This window comes from Xiphophorus hellerii, chromosome 10 (assembly GCF_003331165.1).
Source record: "Xiphophorus hellerii strain 12219 chromosome 10, Xiphophorus_hellerii-4.1, whole genome shotgun sequence".
Classification (NCBI taxonomy): Eukaryota; Metazoa; Chordata; class Actinopteri; order Cyprinodontiformes; family Poeciliidae; genus Xiphophorus; species Xiphophorus hellerii.
The window spans coordinates 1,710,675-1,730,561 of record NC_045681.1 but is presented as its reverse complement, the minus strand read 5'-3'; the positions used below and the strand labels follow the sequence as shown (position 1 = coordinate 1,730,561).

General features: G+C 39.3%; 2 protein-coding genes across 2 annotated transcripts in view; one reads left to right on the top strand and one right to left on the bottom strand.

Annotated features, from left to right (window-relative positions):
* Positions 1 to 19,887, bottom strand: part of ift140 (intraflagellar transport 140 homolog (Chlamydomonas)) — a 38,119-nt gene that overhangs the window by 2,575 nt on the left and 15,657 nt on the right. The window contains exons 19-28 of the mRNA XM_032574012.1: positions 4,620 to 4,797; positions 3,174 to 3,364; positions 2,998 to 3,093; positions 2,774 to 2,906; positions 2,026 to 2,169; positions 1,829 to 1,957; positions 1,169 to 1,351; positions 887 to 1,090; positions 400 to 612; positions 63 to 229 (exon numbers count right to left, since the gene is read on the bottom strand). Of these exons, the coding sequence (XP_032429903.1) occupies positions 63 to 229; positions 400 to 612; positions 887 to 1,090; positions 1,169 to 1,351; positions 1,829 to 1,957; positions 2,026 to 2,169; positions 2,774 to 2,906; positions 2,998 to 3,093; positions 3,174 to 3,364; positions 4,620 to 4,797 (1,638 nt within the window). The remainder of the gene's footprint in view (positions 1 to 62; positions 230 to 399; positions 613 to 886; positions 1,091 to 1,168; positions 1,352 to 1,828; positions 1,958 to 2,025; positions 2,170 to 2,773; positions 2,907 to 2,997; positions 3,094 to 3,173; positions 3,365 to 4,619; positions 4,798 to 19,887) is intronic.
* On the top strand, positions 6,567 to 18,655 carry tmem204 (transmembrane protein 204). The gene is made up of 3 exons (XM_032574015.1): positions 6,567 to 7,696; positions 9,702 to 9,857; positions 16,805 to 18,655. Exons 1-3 carry the CDS (start codon positions 7,420 to 7,422, stop codon positions 17,047 to 17,049), a joined length of 678 nt encoding a protein of 225 aa, XP_032429906.1. The 5' UTR covers positions 6,567 to 7,419; the 3' UTR covers positions 17,050 to 18,655.

The window sequence follows — 19,887 nt, the reverse complement described above, 5'->3', positions numbered from 1 at the left end:
GTTGATATTTGTTAAATAAGACTTATTTTTTATCATTTATTTCCACTTTCTCATGGTTTTACCTGCGTATGTGGACGAACTTCTTGATGAGGACGATCTTGTGCTGCAGGTCGGCTAACCTCACTTCCTGTTGTCCAGAGGAACCGTCCTTTGCTTTGGACAGACACTTAAACGCCTCCATCAGAGCATCCAGAGCCTTTTCATAGTTCTGGTAATCATCTATCTCCACCTAATTTAATAAGAACAGAAAATAAAAGTCATCAGGTTCAAAGTTTTTATCTAATATCTGTGAACAGAGTCACTGAAATAAAGAATCAGATATATTATTAGCATAGCAACAGTGCCAGAACAAACTATTTATAATAATAATAATAATAATAATAACTGGAGTTTCTCTACCTGAGCACAAGCTTCGTAGAAGCCGCCCAGCAGGTCCGGCGCCTTTCCTTTAGTGTAAAACTCAATGATTCGCTTCAGGTTCTTTGGGTTTTTGCGCCAGTCCAGGGACTGGAAGTAGTTGGCGGCCATGATGAAAAGCTCCTTCTGACGAGAAACGTTGGCAAAGAAAGCGATTTTATCCGTGTCGCCCGACTTCAACAGCGCCTTCATGGCCTGAGATAAAATAAGAACAGTCATCATGTGGAGGAGGGATTCATGTGCGACTGGAGGAAAAACAGGAAAACTAAAACAATTCGTCACAAGATTCTAAATAACAGCAGGAAAACATTTCTACCCGGCAACAGTCAGAAACAGCGATCCATTTAGAAAAACCAACAGAATTGGAATCATCCATCCATTAGATCTGATTATTGTGATATTATTTATATTCCAGGTGAATTGTTGTGAACTGGAACAAACCCAGTACATGAAGCAGATGTGGTCCTACCCTGTGCTTGTTGCCGGCCTGTGTGTACACCTTGGTGGCCAGGTGGTAGCTGCCCTGACTCATGCAGCAGTCGGCGATCTTCTCCAGCAGAGCCTTTCCGGCCTCCTCCGTCAGATCCTTGGAGTCCGTCACCGTCATCCTCTCAGCCAGGTCCTCTGTGATCGTCAGGTTATGGGTCAGGCACAACTCCACCGCCTCAGGATACTGAACATTTACAGAAAAACGTGTCAGGTCATGAACCGGTCAACAGCTGGGAAGGTAAGAACTGTGTGACACGGCTACCTTCTTGGCCGCTGCCAGTAACTCCACCGCCTTTTCATACTGGGAATGTTGGACGAAGAAGTCGGAGCAGCGAGCGAGGAGCGCAGGGTCGGAGTTTTCATTCAGCTCCTCTGCAATGAGCTGCAGCGCAGCAAACTGCTCGGTGGCAAACGCCAACTCCAACGCTTTGGAGACGTAACCGGCCTGGAAAAAACACAAAACTCACATCTGTTTACAGCCAGTGGTGAAAACAAACATTGCCTAGCAAACTGTTGTTGCTGAAATATAAATAAACTTGACTTGATGCAAAAAACCTAGGCATCTAGCTTTCAAGGGCACATTAGCAGCTAATTAGCAGTAGCCTCAACTGATTTGAGTCACAAAATGCAATGAAGATTAATGCACATGACTCAAATGTTTGACTGACAGAAATGTCAAAATAAACAGGTGTTCAGGTGTCATGCACAGCTGAATGGTTGCCATGGAGATTAAAGGATTTCTCAAACATGCGTGAAATAATCAAGCCAACACTCCAGGTTTGCTTTTGATGAGGGAAAAACATTATAACATGATGGAAAGATAAAAAAGTGGATTTTACAGAATACTGCCCCTTTAAGACATTGTACACCCTGCATATGATAAAACACCGCCACCTTGTGGAGACCCGGCCGCTGCACAGACCTTGTGGTAGAGCGCCACGGCCCGGTCCAGGTGTTTGCCCTTCTCCTCGTAGTGGCAGGCGGCCTCCATCATGTCCTCCGGGTTGCTGAGCAGCGCCAGGTTCATCAGCTGGTCATCCAGACTGTTCTCCTGTTCAGACACAAAGCTGAGGAAACCGCACAGAAAAAATCCCTGAAGTCTGGAGAGGATTATTGTACCTTGCAGAGTCGTATGGCGTTATTGTAGGCCTGGGCCCGCGTGTAGAAGTGGACCGCTTGCTTGATGTCCTCGTGACCTTCGTAATGTCTGGCCAGGTGGTACGATGCTGCTCTGTCACCTGTGTTGTTGGCTATCTGAGACGCCTGTGGGCATATGAACAGATTCATATGCAGAGTTCAGTACTAACTAGTTACAGTACATTTCCTCAGTTACATTTACTTTAGTACGTTTTTGGAAAAATATACTTTTTTTAGGAGTATTTGTGCTACATTGTACTTTTTACTTTGACTTGAGTAATTTTATACTGAAGCATTTCCTCTCAAATTTCTGGATGCTCTACCCATGCACAAACCACACAGGCAGGTATCTAATTGCAAATTGGACCCTGTTGAGGGCAATTCAAAAATACTTTAATAATATCTTGCAACATGTGTCATTAACTCATGGCTGAATTTAGAGCTTTAGCATTAGCTTCTGCTAGTGTTTTTGCGGAACAAATGTTTATGATTAGTGTTCTAGGATTAGCACAGCCAAGTTTTCTAGCTAGCGCTGCAAATATAGGCCAAATTTTTCAGATGCCAAAAATGTTGAAGATCTTTGAAATTTTGCATGTGATGTTCAACATGCAAATTTTAGGAGAGACTCTCCTAAAACTGATAAGTAGAAAAGTGTTTCTTCCTAATTAGACTTTGATCAGTGTCTGGAGTAAATATTAGCTGGCTAGCTAAACGTGTTTTAGAGAAGCACCTCTGGGATGTTGCCCAGGTAGCAGTGGACTCGAACCAGAGAGAGGTAATCCTGAGCGCGCTCGTAGAACAGCAGCGCTCTCTCCATGTTGGACTGGCTCTCCAGGTACTGGGCCCACCACTTGTAGATATTCCTGGATTCGCGAGAGGAGGGACGTTTAAACTTTATCCATGTCATGCAGGCAGCTCAAACGTTGTGCTGACGTCAGAGCATGAAAAACCTACTTATCTTTGGCTTTGGTGACGTATACCTCCAGCGACACCGTGTCATCCTGCAGCATTCTGGGAACCTCGACTCGGTGAGTGTCTGATTTCTCATAACTGGAACAGAAACGCTGGTTATTGCTTCTCATTTTCAGAGTAAATCCACCCAAAGCCTCCACCTAAACGTTGCATCTTACTAAGCAAGCGCCAGGTTCTTGTGGCCCATGGACTCCAGGTACTTGGCGTAGTTGTAGTAGGTGGTGCGCAGGTGGATGCGGTCGTGAGCCTCGGCCGTCTCCAGAGCTCGCGGCCATTCGCTGAAGGCCTGATAGAAGGCGTTCAGCAGGTCGTAGCGATGACAGCTCTTGTACAGCTTTTCTGCATCTTCCTGTTACAGGACAGGAAGGAGATAAATGCCTTCAGTCAGGAAAGTCCCGCTTGGGCCTAAAGGGATGTAGCCTCACCGAAAGCTGGACAGAAGGTTCTTAAAGGGGACCTATGATGAAAAATTCACTTTTTACACATTTTTGTACTTCCATTTGGGTCTCAACTGATTCTAAAACCACCTGGCCTTTTTTTTGGCAATAAGTTAATGTTTTTTGGTGTCTAGAAAACAAGCTGTTTCAAAATCCTCCCTATTGTTGAATCACACTGTGCCGTTACCTAGCAACCAAAATGGAGCTCCAGCATGTTTGGTCAGCTGTATGCGCTGCACAATGGCTGCTGGAAAAGACAAGCGATAAGCTGTTGACTTACCACCCAGAAACCACTCACTGCGTTCTTGTTGGTTGTGCAGGAGGCTCCACTTTTGGTTTTCAAAGATGGAGGTTTTGTATAATTGCCCATCTGTTTGTGTAAATGTTGATCTGGGAGGCGTGGCCAGCAGCTGCTTATTTGGATTTAAAATGACAAGACCCCCTAAAACAACCTATGTTGTTTTACTGTAGCTCATGCCAAATGGTGATTTGGTGTATAGCGCTTTAGGAGTAGCAAATTTAGCTTATTATGAAAGGAGCTCACAATAGGCAGAACTGAGCAGATTAAAGTTATCTAAGAATAAATTTGTGCAAAGAAATGTTTTGCATAGGCCACAGGCCTATCCTAGTCTGTTCAAGGAGGCACAACCGGTCACCTTTAACAGAAAACAACTGAAACTATCGTTCACAGTAGCTGCCTTTTCATTACAAATGTGCACAAAACTTAGTTTATTTTCTGCTAAGATAAAAAAAAGCACTTTCAGAATTGCAGTGTTTCCATTAGATAAAAAACACAATTAGAATAAGTTTGTTAATGCAATAACATCATCCTCTTATCACTTCCTGTTGTCTTCTTTTTCGTTTCCTCCTGTAGTAAGATCCGGTTGTTGATCATGTGACTAATAGTGCTTCTATTGCAGTTTTGCAAAATACAACTATTTCGGCACGTTTATTTTTTCAAAATTGGTGTGTTTGCATTAAGCGAATTTATTTTCTTAATTCCAATTTGTGAAATTTTGAGATAAATGTAAACGCAGCTGGTGAGTTCAGAGGCTGAAATGGGGGATAACTTTATTCTAAATTCAACAAAGTAATGAAAAGATGAACCAGAATCTGTTTTGAAAGGTTTTTCTTCTACGCGGCTCGTTAATCAGATAAATTTCTCACCAGCATGCCGAGCTGAATGGCCAACATGGCCACCCGGGCTTCGGGTTCGGATTCGGCCTCCGCCTCCTTCACGGCTTTCGCTGCCCTGGCGTTCCCCATGTTCCCCAGGCACATTCGGGCCACATCCAGCCGGCGGGTTTTCACACACATCCGTGCCATGTTTTCCCACACCGCTTTACTACAGGAAGAAAACACAGAGGGATGAGAAACTGTGGCTCATTCTGATGCAGTTTATTATTCAGCAGTGAAAACTGCTGCTGTGCGTACATCCGATGGCTTCCTGTTTGTTCAAAGAAATACAATGATGGTGCATGTTAGAGTTATTCTGCTGTTTGTTTCAGCTTACTGGCAATGAGGCCTGACTCAAACATGGCTGGTTCTTCCCAGCAACAGGGTAAAATCTACACTTAATTCAGCTTTTAGAAAACAGATTTTCTTTCTTTGATCATTTATTTAGATTTAGCCACACTACATCAACAAACATTCACTTTACTTTACTGGAATTTCTCTTAGGAAAAGTGTGTTTTGGGTGCATTCACACCCTAAACAACCCTGTTAAAGTCCACTTAAACCCAACTCTGGTCCGCTTTAATCCAACACTGATAGGTATTTTGTTTACCTAAATACAAAGAAAGAATCACAGACAACGTTTCTGAGTTTTCAACCAAGCTTCTGCAGAAGGACAAAACATAGCAAACCACTTCTCCAAGGTGTTTACCATGCCTTCTGACTCCCTGCAGCAGAGCCTGTCTTTTTATTAAGCAGGAGAAAGAAGGGAGTCGAGAGTGAAATGTGGGAGAGTGATAAATCAAAGAATGGCTATTCTGAAACAAGGAAGAACACATAAACTAACACACAGGCCCTTTAAGGAGGATCCCTAGATTAGAAAGCAGCTGCAGCTTCAAGGTTTAGGGAAAAAGCAAAGTTTTGTCTTTCACACGGTTTAACAAATTCCTCCTCTCTGGGGTGTGAATACTAAACCTATGAATGAAAAGCAAACTGGTAACTACTTATGTAAGAAAGATAACAAAACATAATTATTCTAACAAACACCAGTCCACTTTGACTCAACTCCAGTCCACTTTGAAAGTCCGATTTGGTTGGAGAGGTGTGAATGTGTAATAGACCAAAATAACGGACTCTTGTTTGCCTACAATCCTCGGTCTGGGTTCGGCTGAAGTGAACTCTGGTTCGGTTTGGATGCATATGTGAACGCCAAAGGGAGTGGAGACCGCTCCAAAAGCAGGAAGTGGACTGCAGAGCAGGGCATTCTGGGTAGATACAGCCCAAATAAATGTGCTAGCCTAGCGCTAGCCAGAGAAATTACTTGTGGTTTTTAGCCAAAGACTACAGAGAAATCCTCTATTTGCTAAAATCTAAATTGTTTCCATTTTGTGAGGAAGGAAGTTGCTCTCAGTATCTTCTTCAGAGGCCTTCATGTCGTTTCCTTCAGTGGCTCCTAAGTTTTCTGCAGCCTCCCACCATGATGCTGAATCCACCATGTTTCACTGTGAAAATGGTTTATTCAAGGTCATGTGCAACGTTTTCTTCTGCACATTGTTTATTGACTCATATATGTCTTTACACTGGACTTCTGCTGCTTTTTCTTGCATTTTCTTGCATTTCTTGCAAGAAAAGCAAGAAAATGCTTTTCTTGCATTTTTCTTGCAAGTGTGTGCACGCCACACTTTTCAGATTTTGTTTATCTATCCTTTACATTTTTGTTTGACCTTTTGTCCGAATTTTTGCATGCAGTACGTTACATACTTCCAGGTGAAACTGCAGGAATTTTCAGTGAACACTTTGAACTGTTTTCCCTTTTTTCGCCTCTCTGACGTAAACCGATCCTCCGTCTCTTTCAACCTCGACTTCGTCTCCAGATTTTTAAATTCCTACGCCATCTGTTCGCCATTTGCATTGCCTCCCTCCTCTTCGCTTCAGCAGATACAGATGTGGCTTGTTTATTGAAAGCTGAGCAACAGGAAATACCCCAAATCTTTGGGGGCCCCACCAGTGGAGGCCAACAGAAACATAAGAATGCGAGCTGCGCGCGCAAACGGCCAATGTTTCTGTTTATGGTCAAAGATTAAAAAGTGGAGCGGTGAGATCTAGAGAGCCAGAAAAGGAAAGACACGAGGAGGAACAGGTCTGCTTTTGGCCTCTTTTCCTCTCAGGAAACGCATCCTGTTGCTGGCTGGATCTGGCGTGTTTGTTGCACATGGGAGAAGGAGGACTTTCGCAAACGCCCCCCTGCTCTCCAGACAAAAGAATCCAGCAGGCCATGACGTCTGCGACGGGATTCTTTTTTAGACGCTCACACACACAAACCCGTTTTCTTTTTTTGAATCGATCCTGGAGGAGGGCATGTGCAAACTGATGAGCAGCACATTTCAACTCTGACCTACAAACGGAGAGGACTTCTTGTTCCAGTCGACTCAGAAACTGTCCAAAGAAGATTTATTTTAAAAACAATGCTTTTGCTTTGCAGAAACTAAACAAAAAAACTAAAAGTGAGAAAAGTGCAAAGAAGGAGCGAAAAAACAAACGGGCAGATTTAAGCGAGCGTGAAGCTGCAGCCAGTGGAAGGAGGTGGAATGGACCCCGGTGCCGGTTGGACCAACCCGCAGGTACCAGCGCTGCTGTCCGAGGAGGAGGGCTGAGGATCCGTCGCCACGACAACCGGCTCCCGGATGACGATGAATGGAGATGTTCTTTAGCTAAAGCGACACTCCTGTGACAGCTGGAAGAAGCAGAGGAAGTGGAGAACGGCGGCGGAGCGGTGGCGGGTGGCGGGCGTCGCATGGCCGTGCGCAGGCTGGTGGCGGCGGCGGCGGCGGTGGCGCTGTTGTCCCTGGTGCTCAACAACGTGGCGGCCTTCACGCCCAGCTGGGTTCTGCAGGAGCAGGACGGCCGCAAGCGCAGCGTGGGGCTGTGGAGGATGTGTCCCGCCAGCACCGAGCACGGACGCGACGACCTGCAGGCGGCCGGCCGGGGACACGGCACGCAGAGGCACTGCACCGCCATCGGCTGGGGGTCGGATTTCACCGGCTCCCAGGAGTCCCGCAGCACCGTCAAACGTAAGAGTTCAGGTCGCTCAGCGCAAACAGACACAAACTGCTTTTATTGATTTAATTACATTAAATCACTTTGATTGTGCATCTATTAGCCCTGACATGTGCAAAACAAATGCAATAATTATCCAATAGTGAATAAAAGAGAGAAAAAAACATTTTAAATTCAATGGTTCTTTGCATGTTTTGTGGTATTGGCTGACCGGAACAGAAGGTAACACTGTTCAAACTTTTCTGGTTTAAAATGTTTGGGAATTGCTGCACTAAAGTCTTTTAATGGGTTAAACTTGGCTCAATACAGGAAGTGTTTTCAAATAAAGACTGAACCAAATCCTGAATTTATTGATGAAAAAATTAAATATTTTCTGTTTTCTTCAAATATTGAACTAATCTTCATCTATCAAAGTAAAACTATTTATAGTTTTGCATCAACGATCTGATTATTTGCTTAATTAATATAATTTATGCATTATGTATTGTTGAGTAGGTTAAAAATAGCAAAATTTTGGTAATTTTAGTTTTTAAAAATGATATATTTTTTACCTCTGAGTCACAATAACAAATTATTCTACACTACAATAAATTCTCCCAGAAGTTATCGTGATAAATTATAATGTTGTTTTGAGACATTTTTCCACTAATATAATGTTAATATTGGCATAATAATGAAAGAACTCATTCTCAAATATCATTAAACTAAATTCTGATGAATATTTAACACTGGAACTGAAACCATTTTAAATATCCAAACAGATCAAATGAATTATGAAGTAAACCAAATTGTGTTTCAAATATTTGCTTTATCTTAGTTTCTTTAAATAATTTTTCTTGGCCTACCAATTCTTTTGACTTGACAATTTCAGCCCACAATACAAAAAGTTTGGACACCCCTGCATGATGCAGTATATAAACCTTTTATAAATATCATAACTAAGGCTATAAACATTTGGAAACCATAGAGCCACACTGAACTAAACTAAAGCAAATTTACATATGTTTTAGTAAAATATTTAGTATTTAGACATTTGGGCATATTTTGCTGAAAAAACCATATAACAACATTTAAACTACCAGAGGATATACTTGTTTTTTGGCACTACTTGTGCTCCATAAAATGTCTTTTTAATGAAGGTTCTGGGTCACTGATATCTGGCTTGCAGTCCAAATGTTCCTGCTCAACTCAGATGCTTTTTATCAGCTTCCAGCCAAGAGTCTGACGTTTCCAAATATGTTTATGTTTAACTGAGGGGAGGGGCAGTTATGAATGTAGGGGCAAAAAGTTAAAATCTGCTCTCAGTACCCAGGGTTTCCAGTTTAACCATAACCCTAAACCTGGGGTTTATCTACTGCAGGGGTTCCAAAAGTAGGGGTTGGGATCCCAGTGGGGTCGCAAAATGATTTTCAGAGTCATAGTGACGTGATTTCTAAGGTGTATGGAGGGCCAAGAGGGCCAAAAATAAATGAATAAAAAATTGAATATATATTTTAAATAAAAATATATATTTTAAATTATATATATATATATACACAGTATATCTTTAGAAGTTTGCCAGTCAAGATGTTATTTTGGAAGTCACAGGCTGAAAAGTTTGTGACCCCCATACAGGTCGGTTCAGTCAGATCCAGTTAAATCCAGATTAATCAAACAGTCAGACTCAGCCGACCGTTTCATCCCAGCTGGTAGAAAGTTTATCTGTCTAATAAAGTCGGTCTGATTGCATCGTGTGAAAACTGGTCAGGAATGTTCTGAATGCACGGCGGTTTTTACAGGTTCTGCTGTTTTTGTTGGCTTCGCCCGAACCGCTCAAAAGAAACATGACATTTAAAAGCTTTTCCTACGTTAGGCTCCATTCAGAAACTGCTATTCAGAAACAACTGTGGGAAACGCTCAGCTGGGTACCACTGGCAGCGCTTCTCCATTCATAAAAACAAGCCCTTACAATGCTTAACGTTTTGCTGCTGTTTTCTGTGAACATGGAGGTTTGACGTGGCGTTTGTTCTGCTCCCATAGTGCAGTTCAACATGATGCGAGCGTGCAACCTGATAGCGACGGTGGCGCTGACGGCCGGCCAGCTCATCTTCCTCCTGGGCCTGATGGAGCTGCCCTTCGTCACGCAGGAGTCCCAGTGGTGGGAGGAGGCCATTGCTGCGCTCTTCCAGCTAGCCAGTGAGTATCCAGCTGCTCCAAACTGGGCCAGCGATAGCAACAATATAGCAATATATCCCGGCTTTCCTGGTACATTTTTTATAATAATAATAATAATCTATTTATTTTTAAGCCTTCACCCGTTGTTTGATTTTGATCCGCAGACATAAAAATAGCAAAGAATAAGTGCTTAAAGGGACAATTCACATTTTGAACATTTTTGTTCTTCCATTTTGGTTTCTACTGCTTCTTAAAACAACTCACGTTCTTAAAGAAAAAAACAAACACTAAACCAATTTTTGGTAATAAGTTTATAGTTTTTAGAGTCTGGAAAATGAGTCGTTTCATAAACATCCGGAAAGTTAAGCCACATTCTACGGGCACTTTGCCGTTACCTAGCAACCGTAGCCTAGCCAAGCCCCGTTACCTAGCAACCAGGTAAATAATTCCTTAATATCGATGAAAAAGCACCACTTCCACTGGCCGATTATTTCACTTTTAACACAGGGAAGATATCTGGTTATAAGCTAAATAATCTGCCAGTGAAACTACAATCTTATTTTATTAGAGAGAAATTTAATCAAGTTTAATTATAACATGGGAACATTTTCTATTGTAAGTGAAATAAATAATCTGCCAGAGGAACAAGAACTTTTAAAAAAAATTAACATTAAGAAAATATTTACTTTAAACAAGCTCTTATATCTTTATTTAAAGTTATTGGTAAATTATTTTTGTCTCATTTCAAGCGTATTAAAATATTTTTACTGGAAACTAAACCAAAAATACTTGGTCAGATTTGGTGATTTTGCAGTGCAGGGTTCTGTTGTTCGCTTAACAACATAAATCACTTGCTGCATTCTTGATGATTGTGCAGGAGCCCCCACTTCTGCTTTTCAAAGATATACAGTTGTATAACGGCACATCTGTTTGCAGGCAATTTCACATGCGTGTGTAAATGTTGAATGGAGCTCAAAATAGGCAGAACTGGGCAGGTATGTAATGAACATGTTTGGTATAGACCAAGGACCAAACCTAACCAGAATAAATTATGTGTTTCACAACAAGCTAATATTTAGGTCTTTGCTAGATGATACATTTTCCCAGAAGCTATTGCAATAAATAATAATATTGCTGTTTTGAGACAGTTTTTAATGGCATAATAATGCAAGAACACATTTTCAAAGATCAATAAACTTTCAATTCTAATGAACTTTTAACACTGGAATTGGAATACATTTAAAATATCCAAAATAAACAAAACAACAGAAACAACAAATAAAATTGTACTTCATAAAAAATGGCTAGTTGAGACCAAAGTACCAGAATTTGGTAGAAAGAGAGAAAAATGATAAATCATACAAATGGAAGTTACTGAGCTCATTTTAATTTATCATGTGATTAATTGATTTATTGCTTATTGCAACATGCCTACTTAAAATATTAGAAAAATTGATTGTTATAAGTTAAATAATCTGCCAATGAAAATAGCATATTTTCATTAATGTTAAGAAATTATTGACTAAAAACAAGCTCCTATATCTTCTTGAAAGGTTTTTGTAAGTTTTGTTTTATTTCAAGTGCACTAAGATATTTTCAGTAGAAACCAGACCAAATACTTGGTCATATTTTGTATTTTTGGAGTGCAGAAACGAGTTTTGCTGCGTTTTGCTCGGTGTTTTCTCGGCTTTAGCGGGAACTGAGGGGTCTCTGGATCTAAATTTAGTCCTGGTCCAGAGTCCACGGGCCGAGCCGCAGCGAAGCAGGCAGCGACTGTCGGGCGCCAGGATATCCCTGCTCAGGACGAGGAAATGTCTGCGACTACCTGTTATGCAAACCCCTGAGCCGCAGCAGGCGGAGGGGGAACGGACGGGAAAGACGGTTTTCGATGTTTGTGTGTGGGCTTGCAGAGGGCGGAGTGTGCATACGCAGGTTCAGTGTTTGTGTGTTTATTACAGTGGGGAAATAGCACACATGGCAGCAGGGTGGGAATCGCTCCATCCAGATAAGATGGACTGGCTTTTATGTCTGTGTTTACAGAAAGCAGCAAAGAATCCTCTTTTTATCGTTGGTCAAGTTGACGCACACGTTCCTGCTTTATCTAGGCCTTGGACAGAGGATCCAGTCCCTCCCAATATTACTGTACTTTTCCATATTAGACACAACCAGCCCAGACTTCAGCAGCCAAGAGTTTGTCATGCTTTTCAGTTCAACGTCTAAAAATATTGATGCTCTCTGGAAAAATGTCTGCCTGCTCGCCGCACAAGGTCAACAAGAAGCAAGTAGATCCCAACAGATTACGCATTCCCAGCTAAAAGAAAGAGAAAATAAAACAGTGAAGATCTAGAAACGAGGCCTTAAGGTTTCAAACAGGCAAACTGTGGTTTACAGATTTAAATCTGTTTTCAACTTTACCAAAACATGGAAGGAAACAGGATATGCGTTCAAACTGTCTCATATTTCTTAATCACAGTTTTTCCCACATCCACACTGCCAAAGTGGTAGTTGGGCTAACGCTAAGATGCTACACCAACACTGTGTTTACACTGCAAAAACACTAAATCTTACCAAGTACTTATGGACTAGTTTCTAGTGCAAATATCTTAATACACTTGAAATAAGACTAAACTAAATTACAAATAAATCTTCACTAAGATAGGAAATGAATAATTCCTTAATATTGATGAAAAATTACTTGTTCTAGATTATTTCACTTATAACACTTAAAATGTCTTGTTATAAGTGAAATAATCTGCCAGTGGAACTGGAACTGGGTTGCTAGGTAGCGGGCTGGGCTTGGCTGGGGTTGCTAGGTAACGGCGCCAGTGGAACTAGAACTTTTTCATCAATATTAATGAATTATTGACTCTGATATAACTGATGTTATTGGCTCTTATATCTTGCTGAAAAGTTCCTTGTAAGTTAGTTTTCTTTTACTTCAAGTGTACTGAGATATTTGGACTAGAAACTAGACCAAAATTACTTGGCAATATGTTGTGTTTTTGCAGTGTATGTGTATGCATGTGACCTGACAATCTGTAAAAAATATTTAAAAAGTGTCAAAACTTTGGCAAGGCACTATTTTTATTAATTTAATTTCCCATAGGGATGAATAAAGTATTTTTGAATTTGAATTGAATTGCTGCAGACGGAACAGTAGATTGTTTTTTATTCTATTAGTGCAGAATAAATTTGTAGTTTCTCGTAGTTTTGGTGTAAAAGCTGCTACCATTCACCGATCCACCCCAGTGAGTCGGTCAATGGGCTTCAGCTCTGAATGAATGGAGATATTTTTACCCTTTGCTCTTTTTCTCTGGAATGTTTTCATTTTCGATCGTGCCAAATTTCTCTGGAACTGAGCATGAAGTGTGAGAGGGCGGGACGACGTCATTAACAATAATCAAGATTCAAGGCCCAATACTGGACCTGCCACCGCACTGCAAAAACACAAAGACAAACTTTAGTTTCTAGTATAAATGTCTCATTACACTTAAAATAAGACAAAACTTATAAATAACCTTTCAGAAAGTTATAGGAGTTTATTTTAAGTTAATAGTTCCTTAATATTTATGAAAGAGTGCTAGTGTTTGGCTCTAGTTGACTTTATTTGACAAGTAACAAATAACAAGTAAGTTTTCAGCACATAATACAAACTTGTTTTAAGTAAATAATTCCTTAACATTAATGAAAAAGTTCTAGTTCAACTAGAAGATAAATTTTACTCATAAGACCATTTGCCAATGTTATTAGCAAAATAATCTAGAACTTTTTGATCAATATGAAGGAATTATTTACTTAAAACAAGCTTATATATCCTATATAAGGTTATAAGATAGTTTCGTCTTAATTCAAACAATAAGATATTTGCACTAGAAACAAAACTAAGGGTAAGATTTGGTGTTTCTGTAGTGTACTTCAAAGCAAAATAAATGCAGTTTATAGCTTTTTTTATTATTATTAAAAGAAACTAATTTGCAGGGAATTTAGTTTTTAAAACTGGATAGAAACTGGAATAATACATTTACGAGATCTATCCTTATTTAGAAGTTCATGTCGAATGTCCAGAAATATACGAAGCTGAAGGCTTAGAGGGTGTGGCGAAGTGGGAAGGAAGGAAGGATGGAAAGAGGAAGAAAGGGAAGGAAGTTTGGGAGATAAGTCCAAGCCAAAGGAGAGGTTCACACAGAGAAACTGACAGGAGATTATTCATTATCCCAAGCAGGAGCCAGACAGTTAAACACCAATAAAAACAGTCACATTCTTCACATACAAACAGACGCAGACATGCAATGACACAGACATAATCGTCCACATCCTCGTCTGAAACAAAGACGGCCATCTTTCTGTAGAAGTGGAGGGAGGAATAGAAATGAACCGGAAACAAACTGATTCATATCCTAAAGCACCAGCATCCCTGTTTCCACTCATTATTTTGGGCGACTTTATTTAGACCGCGGAGGATATGAGCTTCGTTTTCTGACACGGACAGTCGGATGGCTGCGGATTGCACCTGAACGTGGAGAAATCTGGAAAAAATGCGACGAAATGAAAGTGAAGATCAAACAAACAAAGTTATTATAGTTAACTAAAACTAACTGAATGATGAAAACTGAAAAACATTTTCATTAACTGAAATAAAGAAAAATAGTAACTAATGGGGAAAAACTATAACTAACGGGAACTAGATTGTACTGGACAACATGGCTGAGAAACTTATCACCATGTAAGCGTTTAGTATCAGTCAATATCGATAATTATTGATTAGTCTTTTGTTTTAATACTCCTATCGATAATTATTGATTAGTCTTTTGTTTTAATACTCCTATCGATAATTATTGATTAGTCTTTTGTTTTAATACTCCTAGAATGGTGGCGTAGCATTTCCTGTTTTATCCACACTTTTCAATCCATGTTGGGGTTTTTTATTTTTAAACAGTTATGAGACACGGTGAGGAAGTGAAACTGCTCCAGTTACTCAGCAGGTTGTTGCTAGGTAACTGAAGTTTGGGGGAACTTGAAACTGCTTCTTACCCAGCAGGTTGTTGCTAGGCAACCACAGAGCGAGTGAGTCAGTTGATTTCAGCAACCTGAAATATTCCATATATGGCATATTCTAGTAGATGTCTTATCTACTGATTTTGATCATGTATCTATTGCGATATCTATCGTTATTGATTGATAATACTATTAAGACATACTGAAATTACAGACATGACATTCTTTGTTTTCGTGTTTATGCTTTTCAAACTCAGTTGGTCGTTCAACAATAACCAAATCCAGTTTTTGAAAATGGTATCTTCTGCTGAGTATTCATTACCCAAAGGATGTTAGCATAATCACAATAATAATCAAAATAATTATTTTATTTCATATTGCGATCAATAAATTGAATACAATAAATTGAATTCTGGAGAAAAAAACCCTACTACAATAACTAATAAAACTTAAACTTAACAGTATTTAACTGATTAATTGATTATTGATTATTTAAACTAATAAAAACTAGCAAACACATTCTGAAAACTAATAAAACTAACCAAATTAGACAAAATGTCACAATGAAATAAAACTAATCTGTAAAGAAAAACTTCAAACTATTATAACCCTGGTCTGGTCTGGCGCTTTCCAGCTTCCTGGTTGCGTGAGCTAAACTCTCTGAAATTCAGGAAATCAGGAAATAAAACATTTCAAAGGCCTTTCTGAAAGTTTTCCTCTGGCCTGATATTTTTGTGCTTTTGAGGAGTCTAATCCGGAGATCTCAGGAGTTCTTCCCAAGAGGAAACAGATTTTTTGACTCAAAGACCCCCCACGGTGCTCCAACTCTGGTAAAACACAAGCAAAGGGACGCATGTCTGTTTATCTTCCCCAAAAATATTCAATAAGAAATAAATAAAGACACGGTCGCAGAACAGGAAATATTCAGATTGCTTTGTTTGGATTAAAGTTTTTTGTTTGGTCTTGGGTTTGTCTGAGCATTTTTCCTGGAAAAATGGTGGATTATTATGAAACACTTAAAATAAATCAACAAACAGACCAGCAGAATGTTGGTTCTCATAGACTGGTGTTGCCATATTTTTCACACATCTGCTCTACAAACTGATGATCATTTACCAACTCATATTCCTCACTAAACTCATCAACTTTGTTCAAAATTAATTCAGTAATTTTGAGAAACTGAGGCAGCAAATATTTGGGTCTATAATCAGATTTTTCTGTTTTTATTGGAATCATTTCAGCCATTTTCTTGAACTGACTGAACAAATTTGTACATATTTGACCAAGATTGTTAAGCTATTGATGTGTTGACGTGAGCTGTACTGGGGCAGAGTTAGCAAATAAATTTGTAATTCAGTAAATTTACGTCTGTGTTTAAATTAAGAAAGGTTTTAAGTAGAGCTGGATAATAATCAATAACAATGTACAGTATATTGCAAAATACACGTGATCAACATCAACAAATTATACATCTGATAGAATATTCACTGAACTCCAGAGCTGCACAGCATTCTGGGAGACGTAGGCAGAGGAAAGACGTTAGCTGCTAAGCTAGGTGGTGGAATCAACTCACTCATTCTTTGGTTGCCTAGCAACAAACTGCTGGGTAAGAAGCAGTTTCAAGCTTTGCCTCATAACTGCTAAAAAATTTAAAACAACGTGGAGAGAAAACCAGATAAAGCAGGAAATGTTACACCATCAGTTTGGAAGTATTTCAAATATAAAACACAAAGAACCTAATTAATAATTATCGATATGAAACACTTATATGGTGACATATTTTTCAGTCGTAGCTTTAAGTCAGTCCAGCTGTTTTTCTGTACCAGATCGGCAGTTACTGAACCTCAGACATCGGAATTGGAAGTATAAAAAGTGAATCGTGCATTGCTAATTTAAAGCTCCGCGATGGGTCCCATTTATTGCAGAGTGTGTTGTATTTATGCAAGCTGATATCGTCCCTGTTTTGTCTCCAGGTTTTGTGCTGGTGATCGGACTGGTCACGTTCTACCGCATTGGGCCCTACACACACCTGTCCTACTCCTGCTACGTGAACATCGCAGCCTGCCTGCTGGCCACCATGGCCGCCGCCATGCTCATCTGGAACATTTTACACCGGCGGGACGACTGCCTCGCTCCGCGGGTCATAATCTTCGGTCCCCCGCTGGCCTCTGCCTTTCATCCGCGGCTGGACAACGAGTACGTGGAGTCGCCATGCTGAGCAAAGCCAGGCGGGGAAATGGACTGAAGCGACGACACTGAGCTCTGAAAAGCTCCCATTATATCTTGGCTGCATGTCTGTAATGGGACTCTAAAGACAAGATGAATTCCTGTGGACAAGCTTGTTTTTGCAGAATTATTTTTGCTGCTTAAAGCACATATTTATCCAAAATACCACGAAGCAGCCAAAGCATACATTTATACTGTATGAAGTCTTATATAAGCACCGTAAGGTGAGCTTACTGGTTGCCAACATTGAGTTTGGACATGAACTGTCTTCCATACAACATCTTTATAAAAAGATCAAGCTGGAACTTGACCTGATTTTGTTTTGTTTAATCGCACTTATTGAATGGTCCCTTACATAATTATGAATTGGGAATAACACCACATTACCTCATATTGTCTCCATCATTGAAAGTGCATAAAAATTTAAATACATGCTAATGTTATTAGCATATTGGTAAGTTGGCTACACGCTAACAAGGCTACAGGCTTAGAGTAAATATTTTGGTCTCATTATGCACAAAACCAGAGTAGATCTAATCGGTGGATGCAAAAATATAAACAATTTCATGTAAAATTATTTGGATTTTTTTTGCAGTTTTTGAAATAGATAAAATAATTGACGGTAAATATTAGATTTACTTGTTATGATGCTTTCCTTATTAAATTCTGCTTGCTTGTGGTACATTCTGTATACCTTAAATTAAGAGACTAGGATAGTGATATCATTAGAGGTGGGATACTAATGTGTGTCTGAGTCCGCCAGGGTAGCAAGAAAAGGGGCACATCGACAAAATATCATTGTAAATTCAATAAAAAGATATATTTCTGAATATGTAAACATAATGGCTGCTGCTGTTACTACTGATGTGTTTTACCAGCTGACAAAACGGAGTTAATAATGTTAGAGATAAAGTTTGGAGCAGACATGATGGTAGTGGTGGGCACACCTTTCGCTAATATGCTAAGCTAGTTTTTAGCTTAACGCTTTTGCTAACTTTGAAAATATGTAGTACACTAAGTTTCACTTAAAATAATTTTTCCAAATTTTTCCAGATAAATTCTAAAGCGATAATTTACTCGGCTATTTTTAATCAACTTTCAGTTGGTTAAACTTTGACATCTGTGTTGAAATTTTGGTTATTGATTGTTGAGAATTAATCAAATTGTTAGACATTTATATTTATGCTCTTATTTTGAAGGTGATGAAGACATTTTCCATTTCCTCTCTTCGTGTTCTGTATATTTTTCCCCAAGAGCTTTATTTAATCTTAAAGAAAACAAGATATAGATATAAATACAATATTTAAAAGCATTATAGAACATGTATATTATAATGTCAAAATTAAACTGGTGTTCAATGGTTTCAGATAAATTTGAATGGTTTTACTATTTAAACTTGATTTAAATGATTGAATATAGGTCTATATAGAATTGAATATAAAAAAAACCCTGGAAATTAGCTTTTTGTTGCAGATTTTTAGAGGTGTAAATATTTACCATAAATATTAAAAAAGTTAACAAATAAAGGTCACATCTTTCCATTTCAATTAAAACAACATCTCTACAGGTTGTAGTTCTACAGTAAATAGTTTAAAATATTCTGGTTTCCTGCGTGTTTTCTGACTAAAGTCCTGCTGTGTTCAATTAGGAATAATCAGCAACAAAATAAACAAATAATTGAATTCATTTTTTAACAGGAAGATAAACATTTACTTCCTAAAATGCAATAACAGAACATTTTTTGTGAATGTTTGATTATTCGTAGCGAAGGATGGATCCGCAGCCAAACCAAATATGAAACGTTTAGGTCTTTCTGCTCAACACAGTGGAGCTGTGATATGTTGATTTTCTTATTAACCAATTAATAATTGAATGAAAAAAGGTGCTAAATAGGATATTTTCTACATAACTTGAACTAGGTGAAGCTAAAATTGCCACATGAGGAGTTCTGGGTACAACAGATTTACAAACAAAGAAGGATTTTTTCTATTTTAACTGCAAAAATCTTTATATTTTTTGTACAGTTTTGGTTTAATTACAGCTCTGAGTGTGTTGTTCTCCCATCAAATGGGCTTTTTTAGAGTCTCTATACTCCACTTAACGATTAATCAATTCAAAACTTGATTCTTTCACGATTGTTTCAGCTCTAATTTATTTCACTTTGAAGTGCTTCAGATAATCTGATTTTATGATTTTTTCTGAAATATTTAACAGTGATTAAACAAAATAAAGCATGAATAAACTGCAGACAAACTGTCTCTGCTGTCTGCAGTCAGTATTTCGTCTGACCCTGAAGAGCATCCAGCCTCCATGAGAACCTTTGTTAGCTCACTGCTGGTCCCAGAAGACCCGCGTTATTTCTGAAGGAAATGCCGACCAGTGGGTGTAGATATGCGGGAATTACACACAATACCTGTATTTAATAAATACATTTTAAAAACAGGCATTCTTATAAATAGCCTCCGCTGCTGCGCTTAGTAAAGCTGTCATCAGGCCTGTTAAAAACGGCTGGGACATCCGGCCGGTTGAATAATGCGTTTGCTTTTATGTCATTTCCCTTTGCGCAGTGTTTGTACGTGAGAAACTGACAGAAGCACAAAATTCTGAATGAATGAATGAATGAATGGTCCTTTGGTTCTCTGCAGGACCAAAAAGATGAAGACGTTTTCCTATGACGACACACAAGCACACACATGGAGGAGAGAGAGCGGGTTTGATTAGTAATGTCTGGATGAATGGATGAGAGTCCGGCGTCCTGACCAATCCGGCTGGGTGTGTTTAGGAACGTTGTACACACACCGAGGAGTTCCTTCTCCTCTAAAATGATTCA